Genomic DNA, 18,753 nt, shown 5'->3' on the forward strand with positions numbered 1-18,753 from the left:
AGCTGAGTTGAGAGATTGGGTGCCTGTATGAGCTGAGCTGAGTTGAGAGATTGGGTGCGTGTATTAGCTGAGTTGAGAGATTGGGTGCTTGTATGAGCTGAGCTGAGTTGAGAGATTGGGTGCCTGGATGAGCTGAATTGAGAGATTGTGTGCGTGTATGAGATGAGTTGAGAGATTGGGTGCCTGTGTGAGTTGAGAGATTGGGTGTGGGAGTGAGGATCTCAATGTTTGCAGAGACAGCATGTGAGAGCCTGTGTGTGTGTGAGAGAGAGACAGCATGTGCCAGTGAGAGCCTGTGCATGAGCAAGACAGCATGTGGGAGTGAGAGAGAGCCTGGGTGTGTGAGAGTCAGACAGCATGTGCAAGAGAGAGACTGTGTATGAATGATTGTATGAGAGAGAGAGCATGTGAGAGTGAGAGCCTGTGTGTGTGTGAGAGAGAGAGAAGGCATGTGAGAATGAGAACCTGACTGTATGTTTGAGGGAAGAAGATAGATGGAGAGAAAAGAAATAGAAAAAAAGACAATATGAAATGAATTGGCAAAAAAATAAGAAAGGGGAGGTGGAACAAAAAAGCCTGGGACCAACCGATTAGAAAACAAAGATCAGACAGCAAAGGTAAAAAAAAAAAAAAAAGAAAGAAATTACTTTTTACTGATTGGCACATGTAATCTTTGTTAATGTCAAGAGTAGCACTTTCTCTATGCGGATCTCACAATGTACGAGATCAACATGGAGGAACTGGAAGCCCACGGGGCCTGCACAGAGGAGGCAGCAGAATGGGCTTCAGTGCCAATAGCAGCAATCAGCGCCTCCCCAATAGCCATGTGGCATCAGTGGCAGCAGAGGAATGAGAGAGGCTCCGAGGTTGCTGGCAAAAGAAAGAGAGGGGGTCTGCCTTTAGTGTGTGCATGTGTATGAATGGGTGCCTGCCTGGGGGTGTATGTGTGTGAATGGATGGGTGCCTGCCTGGGGGATGGTGAGGGAGTGGTGTGAGAATGACTGGGAGCTTGCCTGGGTGTGTGTGTTTGTGTGAGAATGATTGGGAACTTGCCTGGGTGTGTGTGTTTGTGTGAGAATGATTGGGAACTTGCCTGGGTGTGTGTGTTTGTATGTGAGGGAGCCAGAGAGAGTGTGTATGAGAAAATCCAGGGGAGTAAGAGTTTGTGTGTGGGGTGTGTGTGGAGGGGGAGAGAGTGTCTTAGAGCCTGAGAGTGTGTCAGTGTCTGTAAGAGCGAGAGGTTATGGTGGGTATAAGAGCATGAATGTGTATGTATGTGACAGTGTATGTGTGAGAGAGAATGGACATGTGAGTCTGTGTGAGAGAGGATAACCTCTGGGAAATTGTAAAAAATGTATATGATTTTAATTAATAGAAATTCTATTTATCAGTAGTTTTAAAATATTCTTTTATTAGTATGGTTTTACTGTTATAACTGATGCTTTATGTTTCTTGATTTTGTTTGTTTTATGAGGAATGGTGGTTCTGTTTTTCCATTGTTAATACACAGAGTCTGGCTTCTTGGAGTTTCCATTTCAGTTTTTGTCTAATTTGTGCTCCTTTATTTTGTATTCTGTATTTGGTGAGGGTCTGTCTCTGCTCTGTGTTGTGACCATGATGAGAGATTCTGCTAGCATAGGGATCTATAGCAATCGGGTTTGTTTTGTTTCCTCAGTAGGTGGTGTATTGGTATTCTAGGACCCAGTGTAATATTTACCCTTGCTTTTTCACAGGTAGGGTTATTGTTGTTTGAGTCCTTGGTGTTATTACTGTTATGTTACAATGGGATTGCAGTATAGATTTTGAGTGTCTTTTTTGCGAGGTTTTATTTTAGTTCACAATGTGCCTGGCAGTGGAAGGTGTTTGTGCTGCTGTTACTGTGAGGTGACACCAGCATTTGAAAATATCTTTTAGTATGATGAGCTGTAAGGGAAACATCCAAGCTCCATTGTTTGGGGGAATTTCAGTGGATGCAGAGAGTTACAGAACTGGAGGTGCAGGATTTATATTGACATTCTGTCCCTTCCTATAAATTCCAGTCTTCACTCTCATAGCCATATAGAATTAGTTGAATGAGGCTATCAAATAATTTTATAGTGTGAAACTGGCCAGCTTTTTAAAATTATGCAGAAGACCCTTTGGACTTTTTTATTAACACCAAATATTCAAAAGCTGTGTCCATCAAGCTCATATATCTCATTAAAGAGGTAAATTGAATAACACAATAACTTTGTTTTATTATTGTTACTCATAAATTATAACAATAACATTAATCTTGGAATATTATATATTTTTAATATAAACGAAAGGTTTTCACAAGATATGTTGTGTCGTGAAACATTTTATTATGTATGTATTTAAGGAAACATACATAAATTGTCGAAATACATTTCGTTCATTTAACCTTTAACCTCCGGTTTGCTTGTAGACTGAATTACTGTGTCCCGAAATTATATTTGTCTAAAAAGTGTGTCACCAACATGAAAAGTTTGGAAAGCTCTGATGTAGAGCATAACGAAGTGATATCGGAGCTTGAGTGGATTTTAAAAGCCGCCCGTGTGCATGAGAATCTCCCGCTGCACTCACAAATGCAAAGTTTCAAAAAGGGGGTGGTGCGTGAGTGTGATCTGGGCGGGGCATAGGCGATCCTGGATGTCATTTTGAAATTAGTCCATAAATGCTTTCGCAGACACAACCTTATTTATGCTATGGATGACGTGGGAGGAATAAAATAAAGACAAATGGGCAGATCGGTGGGGTTTTAAGTGTCGGGGCTGGGGGGGGGGGGGGGGGGGAAGGGAGGCAATTAAAACTAGGGGGGGGGGGTTAGAAGTTCTATTCCTTACCTGGGCGAACTGTGAAATCTGGTAATGGCATTGGCACGCGTGTCTTTTAAAATCCCCCCACTTAACACGGTAGAAGCGACGTTTGCCTGAATAGGCGCCCGACCACTTAGAATTGCGTGCACATGTGCGCACAGTCAGGCTGTTTTATAACATGCACGTACATACGTATGTTATACAATGACTGGGCTCCTGGGCGCGGGCTGACGAATGCAGGCGCTTGCCCGCCTGATTGAAAGTCACCGTCTAAGAAATTACCTAGCTCTGTTTTTTTGTTTTTTTTTAATCGAGCACACACTAAGAATTGACTTGGCTGTCTGTCTTTCTACGTCAAGCACGCACACTAAGAAATTACCTTTGCCAGACAAAACCCATTGAATATTAACCTTGCAGTAGATGACGGCAGATCAGGAGCAGTGAAGCTCGCGACCTGCGCAGTCGTTCCAGTCTGTGCTGTTCTAGGGAGGGCGGTTCCCAGCCGCAGCCGTACAGGCTCAGCCTTCCGCAGGACGTCGCTTCGTATTCAAGTCAGGTTTGCAGTCTTCTCTTTTTGGGGCTGGGCCAATCTGGGTACACGCGCATACAAATTCTAATATTCAAATCAGAGATGTAATAGTAAATGGTTCGCAAATACTTAGGGGTAGATTTTCAGAGATGCGCACGTCCAGGTCCGTGCGCTACCCGGCCCGCGCACATGGATGCCCGACTTTATAACATGCGTGTGCAGGTGCGCGCATGTTATAAAATCGGGGGTAGGCGTGCGCAAGTGGGTTGGACACTTGTGCATCCTGCGGGCGCCAACGCCCGCGGCCTTCCTCAGTGCCCCCCCCCCCCCAAATCTTCAATTTACCTTTTGTGCCTGCCTCGGGGCAGGCGCAGGTTGCACACACTGGCACCTTGCCGGCACGCGATCCCAGGCACAGCGGCAAATGGCCACTGTGCCAGGGGCCTCTGGCCCCGGGACGTACACGTGTTTAGGTTTTTAAAATCTGGCTCTTACTGTTCAGTCTCCATTTAATATTGTAGGTTCTATGTGGGGAGCTGGGGACCCGTTCAGGTTGGCCCAGGGTTGACTTCCAGGTCTCTGTTTTCTGGAGCAGAGAGCACATAGGCATGTTAGGGCAGGTGGTGGGGGGATGCTCGAGCATGTCAGCACCTTCCTCTCTGCAGCTGCAAGCAACTCAAATGTACTGCTTAAATGACAGGCAGAGTCTGGCAGGCATCAATGAAAGAAGCAGAACACCCCTCTCCTCCCAAGGTCAGATCATTGCCAGTGAGAAGCAGTTACGGACCTAGTGAAAGAGAAGATTTGTGCTTTGGTTTTATTTTTTGTTTTAGTCTGTTCTAAGTTTGACTTCTTTGTATTTATTCTATCTATGTTATCAAGGACCAGGGCACGGTCGATTTTAACAAATTTTAATCCAATACAAATACAAAAGGACCAGAGTGCTGGATAGAGCGGGAAATGGCTGCAGTGTAGTTCATGCTTTTGGACTGAGAAATGGAACATCCGCTCTGTCCTGCCACTTCATTCAACGCATAGCAGACAGCCCATTGCTGCCTCTCGTGGTGGGCCATGGCCATGAAACATGTCACAGGGTTCCGAGGAATGGAGGGGATGTTAGTGACTAAAGTGACCCTATCGAGCTGTTGACTAAGCCCAAGTGTGAGAAGCTGGTGCTGTCCTGAGACTGAAGGATGTATCTGCCCTTGGGGAGAGCCTTATGTAAGAGCTTTGTATGGGCTTTCAGGCTATACAAGAAGGTTCTCACCTGTATTCTACAGGTAAGGTTGGGCAAAAAGTCAGTTTAATGTTTCACTAACATTTTCTAGCAAATTCATAAGAAACAGTCTGTATCTTTACCTAAGGATTAGGACAGCCTTTCTCTCTTAATTAAATCCCTAAGCTTATGGATGATAAAATGCTCCCATTCTCTCTCCTGCTTATATCCTGAGATAGCTGGTGAAAAGTCCCTGGAGGGCACGGACAGTAGCTTGCAGACTTCTGTCCGTGCGCCAGGAAGGCGACGCGAGAGCAGATCTCATTCACTGACTAACCGCTTATAATCTGTCTGGCTTTTCCCTTCGCAGGACCCGAGCTTGTCCTTAGCAATGGCGTGGAAGGCGGCGAGATCAGGCTAGATGCTCCTATGGCTTGGGAAAAAGAAATTGTGTGGAAGAAAGGACAAAATAAAGTGGCTGAATGGCAGCAAGAGGGCGAGTCGATCGTTTATAGTGACTACCAAGCGTCAATAAAGCTTGAACAGGATGGCAAGAGGCTGCTCATCACAGATCTAAAGAAAGAAGATGAAGGAGAATATTTTGCCGAAATCCTGATGAACAGTCACTACAACATTACGAAGTATATCCTCCAAGTGTTTCGTAAGTAGGAAATCCATTGCATGAGCGGTCAGCCAGGCAAGAAAGGGTGGGTGTATATCAGATCACCGCGTCGCTCTCCCTGGTGCATCTGTTAAGCTGGGAGAGACTCGCTGCTAGCTCTGCCTCTGTTAGTCTGGGAATCCTCACAAGCACATTCACAGTCTCTTCTCTGCCGTGATTAGGCCCAAAATGCCCAGATCTGGTCTGCGCCCTGCCCACTGTGGGACCTGCAGGGGGACAGGATCCTCTCCGGCCTCCTCCCCAGTGCAGGCAGACCCTCCTCCCGCCTCCTGCCATCCGAGGCTCTATTGAACCCTTTTATTTCCTCTCCTCAGTCCCTTCCTGGACGGAGCAGAGAGCAGGCTGCTGCCTTGCTGTGCTCTGCTCCCTAACCGTCCCGTTTCCCCCCCTGTTGGCTGTGTTAGCACGAGCCTCTCCTGCCATACAGACAGAGAGGGCCATTAGCTGCTGCTGCTGCTGAGGTTTCAAGGCCCTCTCTTTCTTCAAGGCCTCGGTGGCAGTTGCAAGGGATTGGAGAAGCATAAATATCCCTCCTCACTAAATTGGAACAGGGGAAGGCAGGAAAATATAGATCTGCTTGTATAGCTTTTACTGTGGGCCGAGTTGTGGAAACCCTACTGAAGAACAAGTAGGTTGCAGGGACTCCTGTAATTTGGTTCCACAAGGGGGGGAGGTTTTTGATGAGGTGACTGAAGCAGTGGACCGGGGAGATGCAATGGCTGTCTGCATTTCAGCAAAGCCTCCGACCCACTTCTGCAAAGCAACTAACCAGCGTGAGAGCAGGGGAGAAAGCTGTTAATTGGCTGAGGAGCTGCTTGAATAACGGAACGGAGAGAGTCTGCAACCTGATGTAGGTAAAGTAACAAGCGGGGTATGTCAGGGCTTGCTGCAGGGGGCGGCATTTTTCGCCATCTTTATTAAAGACGCTGTGGAGGAACTTGCAGGGAAAAAAACTGGCCTATAACAGGAGATATGCCAGGAAAGGTAAAAAAAAAGGAAACTGATTTGGAAGAAATGTACAAAATGGTAGAGGGCTTGAAAGGTGCGGTTCAGTAAAAAAAAGTATAAAATCATGCGTCTGAGGCACCCAACCCTATCAGCCCCTTATCCTTTAGAAAAAGGGAGGTAGGAGTAATTATCGGTGTGAGAAAGCAGCGTTGACAGTATGGTTGGGAATGCGAGGAGAGGGATCAGCAGGAAGAAGAGGGAGGTAATATTGCTGGTAAGACCTTGGCTTGAGTACTGTGCTCATTTCATGAGACTGTACCTTTCTAAGGACCTTGAGAGCATGGAGGCAGCTCAGAGGAGGGCTACCAAAATGGAATATCCCTTCCTCTGGACTGGCTAACCATGGCAGTACAGCATCATCCTGTAAAGTTCCCGCCCTTGTTGGTAGCCCTTACCCAGCCTGCAGCAGCCACCTTTACACTTCCTCCTCCCTCTTCCGCCACTCACTGTCTCCATTTGCACTGTCAATGGTTCACTGCACTGCCCTTTCTCTAAGATCAGCCAAGCCAGCGCACACAGAGGCCTGACTAGCAGGCAGGGCCAGAGGAACCACTAGGCGAGTTAGGCCTGTGCCTAGGGCGCCGCGATTTAGGGGCGCCACGGCAGGCGGCAAAATTTTGAAAGGGCAAAAAGTGCCACCCACCCGACACCCTCCTTGTGGAGGGGGGTGTTGGGTGGGTGGGCACACCTTTACCGGGTGGGCAGCCGAGGCCCCGGGAGCGATCTGCCGCTCCCGGGGCCTCGGCTGCCACTAAGCAAGATGGCGCCGTGGCCTTTAGCCCCTACCATATGACTGGAGCCATTAGTTGGCCCCTGTCACATGGTAGGGGCTAAAGGCCACCGGTGCCATCTTGCTTAGTGGCAGCCGAGGCCCCGGGAGCGGCAGATCGCTCCCGGGCCCCCACCTGGGCCACCAGGTATTTTGTAAGTTTTCTTTTGGGGGGGGGGGGGAGGAGTCGGGGCTGCGGCTGGGGGCGGCGCAAGGCTGAAGGTGCCCAATCCCCTTGCACCGGCCCTGCTAGCAGGGCACAGAACTTCCCCTTACTCCCAGTAGCACAGCAGCAAAAAAAAAAAAAAATTACATTGATGATAAAACATAGCCCTCACCTTATGTTCTGTTTTTCTGCTGCTGAAAGTTGCAGCTCCTGCCTTTTTTTTTCGCTGGCTATGATTTGGTCTCTAGCCAGAGGAGGCCTCACTCTCCTGGACTCTCCTCTAGCCAGAGGAGGCCTCACGCTCCTGGACTCTCCTCTAGCCAGAGGAGGCCTCACGCTCCTGGACTCTCCTCTAGCCAGAGGAGGCCTCACTCTCCTGGACTCTCCTCTAGCCAGAGGAGGCCTCACTCTCCTGGACTCTCCTCTAGCCAGAGGAGGCCTCACTCTCCTGGACTCTCCTCTAGCCAGAAGAGGCCTCACTTTCCTGCAGCACTCTAGCCAGGGGAGGACTCAGGCTCTTGCACGTTTTAGCTTCCAGAAATGCTCAGTAAGTAGGGAGCCAGATGAAAATTTAGAAGGGAGTGGTCGTTGCTGGTGGTGGCCTGAATTTGGATGGGGCCATGGCCCCTGTGGCTTCCCCCTTTCAGCTGCCTATGGTAATAGCACTTTGCTGAGGTGGTCCACTAACATGTTTTGGATCCCTCTAAGATAAGCCATCTGAAGGTGAGGCCCGTGATGAAGAGCCCATGATCAAATCTGGACAGCCTCCTGGCAGAGGAAAAATGAACCCATGCCCCCTTGCTTGCTGTTGTAGAACATGGCCATTTGATTTTCCATCTGGGCCAAGATTCTCTTTCCTGACAGTAGGTGAAGAACGTTTCAAATGCATAACAAATGGTATGCCTTTCTAGCAGGTTGATCTGCTATAGATCATGCTCCATGCCATACCAGTATGAGCTTCCCCCACCTTGATAAAGGTGTCTGTGGACAAAGTCACTTGATGTGGTGGAGTCCAGATAGAGAAGCCCACACCGAGGACTGTCAGATTCAACCATCTCTGCAGGGATGCTTTCATTTTGGCCGGTACAGATATCAGGTGGGTCGAATATTGACTTAGCTGGTCCTACTGGTTTTGAAGGCCCCACTGAAGGCCTCTCATGTGTAACCAAGTTGTGGGTACGACGTGCACTGCCGCTGCTATTTGACTAAGGAGTTCAAGGATTGTTCTTGCCAGAGCCCAGTCCCGCTGCAGAAGATTCTTCACTAGGGCCCTCAGCACTATGGCCCTCTCATCTGGGAGGAATGCTTGCTCCCATACAAAGTCTATCCATGCACCTATGAACAGGGTTCAGATTTGACTTGGCAAAGTTGATCAAGAATCCCAGGGAATGGAAGAGCTTAATGGATTTCCCGAGAGACTTCAGAACCTCAGATGGGGATGGGACTGTCGCAAGCAAATTTTCTAGGTAAGGGAAAATGCAGACCAGGAGACGCCAAAGCTGTGTCACTACAACTGCCAAGCACTGTGTGAATACCTTTGTGGCTGTTGACAGCCCACAAGGAAGCACTTTTATTGATAATAGAAATGCTGAGGAACTTCCTGTGAGACAATGAATGGTAATGTATGCATATGCATCCTTAAAATCCAGGGCATACATCCACTCCCCTGGTGAGTGAAGAGAAGTTTAATGAGGCATGAATTCAACTTGGAATTTTAGTCTTCATAAATCCAGAATGGATCTCAATCCTCCAATTGTTCTTGGGAATAAGGAAATACTGGGAGTAGGATCCCTGAACACACTCCTGTAAAGGTACCTGCTCAATTGCCTTCTGCCGGAGGAGCAACTACACTTCCAGCTGAAGCTGAGCGGACAAACTGATCTGAATTGAAGACTGAAAAGTGCTGAGTCATAGGGAAGCAAAACAAAATAGTAGCAGTACCTCTCCCCATTAGTGGGGGTTGGGAGATGGGCTGAAGATCTGTCAAAAACTGGGTCCCTGCTTTGTTTGTTTGCATCTGCTGTGAAGCCTTTATTTGATACCTTTCCCTCTGACATCCCCTATCAGGGATATGCAGCTGCTGCTTGGGGGGAGGGGGGGTCATTGATATTGATAAGAATGGAAGGGGTGTTCCTGAAAGAACAGTCTATAAGATAAGTACTAACATCTGGACAGAGGAGACTGGTCTTCTCCACCGACTGATGACTTAACTTTGTCTCCAATACAGGGTACATCTGGGAGACTATCATCTTCATGAAGGCCACTAACCCACAACCAAACCAGTTTTTGCGGCCTAATATCAAACACCTCATAGACAGGGTGAATCAGATGTTTCTCACACTCCTTTGCATCCATCATCATTTTACAAACCTCAGCTTGCTCCAGGTCTAATAACTTTGTCAGTGGTTTTATCATCTTAACGTATTCATGCAGGTATTGCAAAATATATAGCCGATGCTCTGCAATCCAAGTGTTCAACATAGAACAGCTTTCTTGCCACAGGTAGCCAGGAGTTTTGGGTCTTTTGCTGGGGGTATATTGGAGTACTCTAGAGCAGTGGTCCCCAAACCTGTCCTGGAGGGCTACCAGCCAGTCGGGTTTTTGGGATATCCTCAATGAATATGCATGAGAGAAAATTTGCATGCACTGCCTCCATAACATGCAAATTTTCTCTCATGCATATTCATTGTGGATATCCCAAAAACCCGACTGGCTGGTGGCCCTCCAGGACAGGTTTGGAGACCATTGCTCTAGAGTCCTTTTTGCCCAAATGAGAACTAGCTTCACCACCATGAGTGGTGAGGGAGCTGGACTACACCAAAACTAGGGGGCTGCTTGCACTAAATTGAACTTTCAAGCCATTAGAAGGCACGAGGTGGGAAATTGCCACATCTTCAACTGAAGGTCCTGAAGCAATTTGTGTACTAGGATTGCTGCAGAGTCAGCTGGTGGTTATAGAACTGTAGAAGACCAAAGACCACCTTTCTCAAATTCACTTCCTTCCTAACACTGGTGTCACTTGCTAACTTGTCCAGAAATTTAGAGTAGCAGAGATTCTCAGGCAGAGAGGAGAGCTGCAGTAAGTCAGATAAGGAATCTGACAGAATCCCCAACCAAAGGGTAACACTGACTATGACCTCAATGATGAAGAAGGTTACTGAGGTAGAACCCTCAGAGGAGACATGTCCAGGAACGGGCCTGACTTAGCCAAAGCTCCTTCTTTATCCTCTAACTCATGGCAAGACTCCCCCAATAGCATTGTCAAGCTTCTCAACAGTTTGTACCCTTTGATCCCAATAGATTGGGAGTGGCAGTAGCCACTTCAGCAACACTCTTCAATATTTACCTCCTCCCAATCTGCCACCTGCTAGATAACCTTGGTCTGACCCACTTCCTATACGCCGACGACATACAAATACTAATCCCAATTCATAATACCCTTGAAGAAACATACAAAAAAACCAGCCGCGTATCTAGCCAAAATTAAACAGACACTAACCAATTTGAAACTCATAATAAACATCAGCAAAACAGAAATAATAATCCTAGACAGAAAAAACAGTACCTCACTCCCACCACTACTCAAAATTGAGAACCAAAATGCAACAATCTCCCCAGTCATGCATGCTCGCAACCTAGGAATCATCATGGACGGTGAACTATCCTACAAGATCCACATCACTAACAAAATCAAGGAAGGATACCACAAATTACTTACACTTAGACAACTTAAATCCTTCCTTTCCCCGGATGACTTTAGAACAATATTACAACTACTCATCTTCTCCAACCTTGACTACTGCAACTCCTTACTATTCGGCCTACCACTCATCACTATCCATCTGCTCCAAATCCTACAAAATGCAGCCGCCAGAATTCTTACAGAAATGAAAAAACATGATCGTATTACCCCCAACTCTCATATCCCTACACTGGCTCCCAATAAAATATCGTATAGAATACAAAATACTAACCATTTTACACAAACGAATCCTTGGACACCAAACGGACTAGCTACACAATTCAGTTGAACTCCACGCCCCAAATCGAGACCTCCGATCTTCCAACAAAGGCCTCCTGAAAATTCCACCCGCTCGAACCACACAACTAACCACAACTCGCGAAAGAGCCATATCCATCGGTAGCCCCAAACTTTGGAACATCCTTCCAACTGAAATCAGAGCACAACCCGACCTAAAAACCTTCAAGAAGCAATTGAAAACCTGGCTATTCACCAGAGCCTATCAAAACATACACTGACAACTCGACTTCGAGACACCTACCTCTCTCACCCAGAAGAACCTTGACAACCTAACCCTCACCATATGAACCTCACCCCCCCCCCCCCCGGCTCTCACAGCCAGAAGAACCTGGAAGAGCAACCTGGCCCCACTGGTGGAGAGTGGAAGACTGTGAAAACAGGCTGCATAAAACCACTTGCCCAAAGCTACTATCACGTCTTCATAAATTGTTCAGACAGCAGTGGGATGTGAAGATGTGCACAGATGACCAAGTCACAGCTTTGCAAATGTCTTCAATGGAATCGGCCCTGAAGTGAGCCACTGAAACTACTATGGCTATCACTTGATGAGCCTTGACAGAGTCTACAATATATATAAATGACTAACCTTTTCAATAATGTAACTGTTTTTTAACCTCAATGTATACGCTAACCCATTAACATACTATATCCCATCGAATATTGTAAACAGTTATGATGGTGAAACCGAATGACGGTATATAAAACTCGATAAATAAAGAGAACTCTGTCCATTTGGCTAGCAGACTGTATTGCACATTATGTGCTGGCTGGCTCATATATATATATGCTAGGGCCCAAGCACAGCACCCTCTGTTCCGGATACATGCTATGATAGGAGTAAGCTTCAAAGAGCCTGCATAGTTGCAAACTTTGTGGGTGTTTTTAATGTGCCATGCTTCATGCCGATTTTTAGAGAGAAACTACCTGCCTTATAAATAAACAGCAAGAGAAACTACCAGCAAGGCAGGTAGTTTCTCTCTGAAAATCGGCATGAAGCATGGCACATTAAAAACACCCACAAAGTTTGCAACTATGCAGGCTCTTTGAAGCTTACTCCTATCGGTTAGCATGCATGCTAAGGCGGTTAGCATGCATCCGGAATAGAGGGCTCTGCGCTTGGGCCCTTGCATGCATGCTGACCCAGGGTCACAAGCAGTTAGTGGAGACCTCCTAAAATTGATGTGCCCACTTTCCATGAAAGAAAATTACATGCAAATTAGAGAAGAAGCATTATGGGCCGTCCTAAAAAAAAGATTTTGGTGCATTCATTTTTACTGATGTGGTTTACAAGCCTCTGACTCAAATGGAAGAACTAGATAGAGATCTGGTCGAAGACATTAAAAAGGTGGGAAAGAAGGGAGAAGTATTGATTGGAGCAGATGTAGACTGGAAAATCCCTTCTGCAGAATCGACAGAAATAGAGAGATAGTGGATGCCCCGCAAAGGGGCTCTCTTCAAACAAATGTAATGAAACCCACGAGGGAGGTATACTCGACCCAGTGCTCACTGACAGGGATAATGTCTCAAATGTCCAGGTAGGTGCCCACCTCAGCACCAATGATCATAAAACAGTATGGTTTAATGTTGCAAACAAGATACAGAGAAGTCATACGAAGACCCGAGTTTTGACTTTCAAAAATACAGACTTTGTCAAAATGGGAACATACCTGGAGATAGAACTAGAAGTCTGGGAAAAAATGGGAGAGGTGGAACAACATTGGACCAAACTAAAGGGAGCAATCACAAAAACAACAAATCTATATGTTAGAAAAGTAAACAAAAGTAAGAGAAATAAGAAACTGATCTGGTTCTCAAAGGAAGTGGCTGACATAATAAAAGCAAAAAAAGCAGCATTCAAGATTTATAAATGATGTCAAAAAGAGGAACACAGGGAAGAATATCTGGTAAAACTTAGGAAGATGAAGAAAGTAATCAAGAAAGCAAAAAATCTAGCAGAAGAAAGGACTGCCAAAGAGGTAAAGCGAGGTGACAAAACATTCTTCAGATACATCAGAGAAAGGAGAAAGGTCCAAAGAGGTATAGTGAAATTGAAGGGTGACAAGGATCAATGTGTGGGGAGAGACGAAGAAATGGTGGAAATATTAAATAAATACTTCAGTTTGGTGTTCACCAAAGACGATCCTGGAGAAGGACCATCACTAGCTAACATGACTGTGAAAGGGCATGGAGCAGACAAAACTCCGTTTACAAAAGAGAATGTATGGGAAGAGGTAGGAAAACTGAAAATGGACAAAGCCATGGGGCCTGAAGAGGTTCATCCCAGGATACTGAGGGAGCTCAGAGATATGTTGGTGGGTTCGTTATGTGACCTGTTCAATAGATCCTTTGAAACAGAAGTGGTGCTGAGTGATTGGAGAAGAGTGACTGTGGTCCCACTCACAAGAGTGGTAGCAGAGAGGAGGCTGAAAACTACAGGCTGGTTAGCCTCACCTCAGTGGTGGGAAAATTAATGGAGACTCTGCTGAAGGAAAAGATAGTGAACTATCTACAATCTGGTGGGTTGCTTGATCCGAGACAGCATGGATTCACCAAGAGAAAGTCCTGTCAGACTAATCTGATTGATTTTTTTTGGATTGGGAGACTAGAGAATTGGATCAGGGAAGAGCGCTCAATGTGATTTACTTGGATTGTAGTAAAGCTTTTGATACGGTCCCACATAGAAGACTTATGAATAAAATGAAAGCTTGGGAATGAGTGCTAAGGTGGTGGTGTGGATTACAAACTGGTTGATGGATAGAAGACCGTGTGTGAGGGTAAATGGAACCTGCTCTGAAGAGAGAACAGTGTTAAATGGAGTGCCACAGGGTTCAGTGTTGGGACCGGTTCTGTTCAATATCTTTGTGAGCGAAATTGCAGAAGGGATAGAAGGCAAAGTTTGTCTATTGCAGATGATACTAAGATCTGCAACAGAGTGGACACGCCAGAATGAGTAGAGAGCATGAGATGTGATTTAACAAAGCTTGAATGATGGACGAAGATATGGCATCTGGAATTCAGTGCCAAGAACTGCAGAGTCATGCATCTGGGGTGTGGTAATCTAAAAGAGCTGTATGTGATGGGGGGTGAAGAGCTGTTGGGCCTGGAATGAGAGAGAGACCTTGGGGTGATAGTGTCTAACGATCTGAAGATGGCGAAGCAATGTGTCAAGGCGATAGCAAAAGCCAGAAGAACGGTGGGCTGCATTGAGAGAGGAATAACCAGTAAGAAAAAGGAGGTGATAATCCTGTTGTACAGGTCTTTGGTGAGGCCTCACCTGAAGTACTGTGTTCAGTTCTGGAGACTGTATCTCAAAAGGGACAAAACAGGATGGAGTCTGTCCAGAGAAGGGTGACCAAAATGGTGGTTGATCTCCTTCAAATGACTTATGAGGAGAAGTTGAAGATCCTAAATATGTATACCCTGGAGCTGAGGAGGTGCAGGGGAGATATGATACAAACCATCAGATACCTGAAAGGTTTTAATAATGCACAATCAACGACAAACCTTTTCCATTGGAAAGAAATTAGTAGAACCTTGGGTCACGAAATGAAACTCCAGGGAGGATAACTCAGAACCAATGTCAGGAAATATTTCTTCACAGAAAGGGTGGTAGATGCCTGGAATGTTGTTCCGGAGGAGGTGGTGAAGACAAAAACAATAAAAGATTTCAAAGGGGCATAGGATAAACACTGTGGTTCCCTTAAGGCTAGAAGATGTGAATGAAGAAAAGAGTGCATGGGAGTAACTTGCGCAACTCCATCATTGCTCTCTGCTTCAACGACAGGGGAAAAGGGGAAATAGATTCAGACAGCAACCAATAAGGTAATTGAATTGCAGTCTGGGAAAACAAATAAGCATGGGAAAAACTTGCTGATATGGCATTTTACTACCCTTAACCAATAAGCCTTTATTTTGTTGATGCAACTCCAACATTGCTCTCTGCTTAAAAGGCAAGAGGTAACGGTGAATTGGTCTCAAACAGCAACCAACAAGGGCCCTGACTTTGACAGTCTGGGAAACTGATAGTTATAAAGGTGGCTTGTGGCCACTAGTTACTACCATAAGCTTGCTGAACAGACTGGCTGGACCATTTGTATGTTTCTGTGTTGGGCTTTAGCATGCTTGCAAAATAGCAAATGGAGGCAAGCATAATATGCTATTTCACATGCACCCGCTAAAACCTAAAATTGAACTCATACCCTGGATGAGGTATTAAATATTAGCATGACTGTCCTGTGAGCATGCTAACATTTAATACTTGGGCAAGGCCCTGCCCTTGGCGGTACCCTCCAAATCCTCCTGCTGCAAATATTAAGAGATCTTGAAGGTAACCCAATCTTTCCCCCATCCCAAGACCCAAAACAAAAGGGGGGATTCCTGCCCTGATAAGCCCCCTCTTTTTCTGATAGATACCTTGTATCTATCGGAATTTAGCCAGATAAATTAGGGACTTTCTGTGGGCCTAATAGGGACGAGTTGAGTTAGCTGGCTAGGTTAATCAGTTAACACCAATATCCAGTTAGTCAGTTAACATAGCAGGTTAAGTCTAGTTGAGCCAAAGAGCTTCCTAAAGTTAGCCAGTTAAAGTTAGCCAGTCTGGTATATTCAGTTATGTGGTGCACTATTGAATACACCTCCAAAGTTAGCCAGATAAGTTTCTGTCTAACTTTGCTATCCGGACTGTGTCTGAACATGGAACTTGGTCAAAAATTTTTTTTTGTTTGTTTGTCCATACTGATGGTCAAGAAATTTATTGACAGTTGCCATGTGGTACGGTTTACGGAAAGAGACTAGTCCTGCTCTGGCTTTGACATTCCTTTTGGATGCATTTTGATCCCTGCATTGCTAGGGTACCTATGATCTCAGTAGCCATCTTGTGCCAGGCGCGGCAGGGCCTGCTGTGGACTACAGCTGCTCACCTCTATGTGGTATCTCCTGATGTATGAGACTGATCAGTGTAACTGGAGGCTGGCGTTGGGTTGGAGACATTTCCTGTTTGTACACAGCAGATCTGTACTGTTGGAAATCATTGCTGATATCATTTTCTCTTGGCTTTCTTTCAGCTCCACTGCTATTGTTTCTTAAAGGCCATGGAGGTAATTTTCAAAAGGACTTACACCTGTAAAAAGGACTTTTGAAAACAGCTTCTTCTATGCACGAAACTTCTTTGAAAATTCACTCCAAATGTTTTTATGCACATAAATGGGCTTTTGAAAATTGCAATGAGAGATGCTACTTTTATGTGTGTAACTCCTTTGAAAATTGCCTCCTTTGGTTGGGTGTTGGAATTAATCAACCTTTCAAAGCAGCACTTCCCCATTCTTTCCCTGCAACAAGTCAAATTTTCATGCTGTCCACAATGACCATGCAATGCATTAGATAACTGAACACAGATTAAAGACCCAGTATATGCAGGAGGTCCAACTGCAGCCAGTGGAGTTTGAGGTTTAGGTGGAAAGGGAAGCAGGGATTTTGAGGAAGGGGGATGTGGGGAAGAAGAGGCTGGGGGAGAGAGGAAGAGGAAATGATTGGTTAAGAGAAGCGTAGAGCAGCCAAAGAAAAAAGAAAAGAAACCACTCAAAGTAACCCTGCAACATAGAAAAGCAAAAAAAACATAAAATACAGAGCAAAGAAAAAAGTAGAAAAGGCAGAAATACAACCGAGTAAATAAAAGCAAAACAGTAAATTACATGGGGAAAAAAATCATATTTCCTCCTGGCTCCTCAATACTTTGGTGCATAAGTTTTCTCAATATTTCTCCAACCTTGGGTGAGCCAGAAATCCATGAAAATAGTAAATCAGCCGAGAGAAAGCAGCCAGACCTATTAAGGTTCTAAAAGATGTATTAAATAATAATAAAAAAAAAATACTAGCAAGACAAGCAACATGTTTTATTCCATGTAAGGAATCTTTATTGGGGTTATGGTAGCCAACTCTGAAGAAGATTCCTTATGTGGAGTTGAAATGTTGAGGGTTTTTGTAGTGCTTTATTCCATCTGTACAGAGTATCTTACTAGTTGTGATATGGAATATGGTGTTCATGATTTGTACATAACTAACTGTAATTTTAAATAATGATGTCTTCAAATGAAGAAAGAAATAGTTTAGTTCTGTTGATTTACTAAGAATCAAGAAACCCACATATTTCTTTAAAAAGAACAAAAAAAACAAAGTTCTCTTAAGTCTTCTCCGATGAAAAGAATTTTGAATGAGATCCCATGGGAGGAGATGCAGTTGTGGTGCCAGGTACTGCCTGGAGTGGCTTCATATGTCCTCTTGTGGAGTCAGATCTCTGGCTCTGTGCAGAAAGCCGCTGGGGGAACGGAAAGGCACTGAACCTCCCCTGCTGGTCATGCTTGCTCTTACCTTACTGTTGGGTGAGATATTGCTAACTGGAAAATCAAACCTAAAGCTGACGGTGCAATGCTAGTTAACTCCTGCCCATGGTGAGACTGTGTCAGACAGTGACAGTTAACTTATGCTCAAATAGTACTTTTTTTTTTTTTTTTTATGTTTCTGCTTAATTCGGTCTGATGGCATTCAATTATCCCAATAATTCGGATCAGGATGCGTGCTCTCTCTTTCAGCCCGTCTGTCCGCGCCTTCGGTGACGTGCACAGAAGAGAGCAACTCCATCTTCCTGACCTGTCACTCGACCAGCAGTGCACCTGTGGAATATTGGTGGAAACGAAGCAATGACGAGCCGATAACGACAGGCGGCATCTTCGAGCTGCTAAGCAACGGCAGGGTCCTCCGAGTTAGTCTGCAGGAAAAAAATCCGAATATACTGGGGTGCACAGTGAAGAACCTGGCAACTTCAAACACCACGTTCATCAATTTCAAAGACTGCCGCAGTAAGTCCTGCCTGCCTGTGCCCCCCCCCCCCCCCCCCGTGTGTGACACGGTGCAGAGTCAGGGGGCGGGGCTAGAAGAATGACAGGAGGGGGGCATGGAGATGTGGGGTTTTTTTTGCTGGAGTAGAGGACATGAGGTGAGGAGAAAGGTTGATGGTTATTACTGTAAAGGCAGAGGACATGGATCGGAAATGATCAAAAAGGCAGGTCCATGGTTATTTTCTTTGCTATGATTTTGTGCTTAGTTTATACAACAGTTTCTGTTTTCTCTGTATAACATGCATTGAAAAACAGTTCTGGGGCTTTTTGCTACTATTTGTACAACTCCTCATTGCTATTGCAACTTGTCAAAATCAATTGAAAATAATTGGCATATCCAATCTGATTGCATATTTCTCTCAAGATGCATCCTCAGGTAGTTCAAACCAGTTTCTGTACTGTGAAAATATTTAGTATGGTCAACAGGGCCGGATTTAGGGACAGGCAACATAGGCAAGTACCTAAGGCCCCCAAAACCTGGGACTGCTGTGCTGCTCGTTCATTGGCAGAGGTCAGATTCCCCACCCCCCAGTATTCTGCCTATGGGCACCATAAACCTAAAGCTGGCCCTGATGGCCAGATGTGTTTAGCAAAATGCAGTGATGTCAGTATTCAAAATGGCTTGTCCA

General features: G+C 45.4%; 1 protein-coding gene across 17 annotated transcripts in view; it reads left to right on the forward strand.

Annotated features, from left to right (window-relative positions):
* Window positions 1-18,753, forward strand: part of LOC115076834 (serine/threonine-protein kinase DDB_G0283821-like) — a 118,376-nt gene that overhangs the window by 24,825 nt on the left and 74,798 nt on the right. For 16 of the 17 annotated variants that reach the window (XM_029578778.1, XM_029578784.1, XM_029578777.1 and 13 more), the window contains exons 2-3: window positions 4,935-5,225; window positions 17,819-18,085. In XM_029578778.1, coding sequence (XP_029434638.1) covers window positions 4,935-5,225; window positions 17,819-18,085 — 558 coding nt within the window. The remainder of the gene's footprint in view (window positions 1-4,934; window positions 5,226-17,818; window positions 18,086-18,753) is intronic. The other variant, XM_029578786.1, reaches the window with a different exon arrangement.

Source organism: Rhinatrema bivittatum, chromosome 15 (assembly GCF_901001135.1).
Source record: "Rhinatrema bivittatum chromosome 15, aRhiBiv1.1, whole genome shotgun sequence".
Taxonomy (NCBI): domain Eukaryota; kingdom Metazoa; phylum Chordata; class Amphibia; order Gymnophiona; family Rhinatrematidae; genus Rhinatrema; species Rhinatrema bivittatum.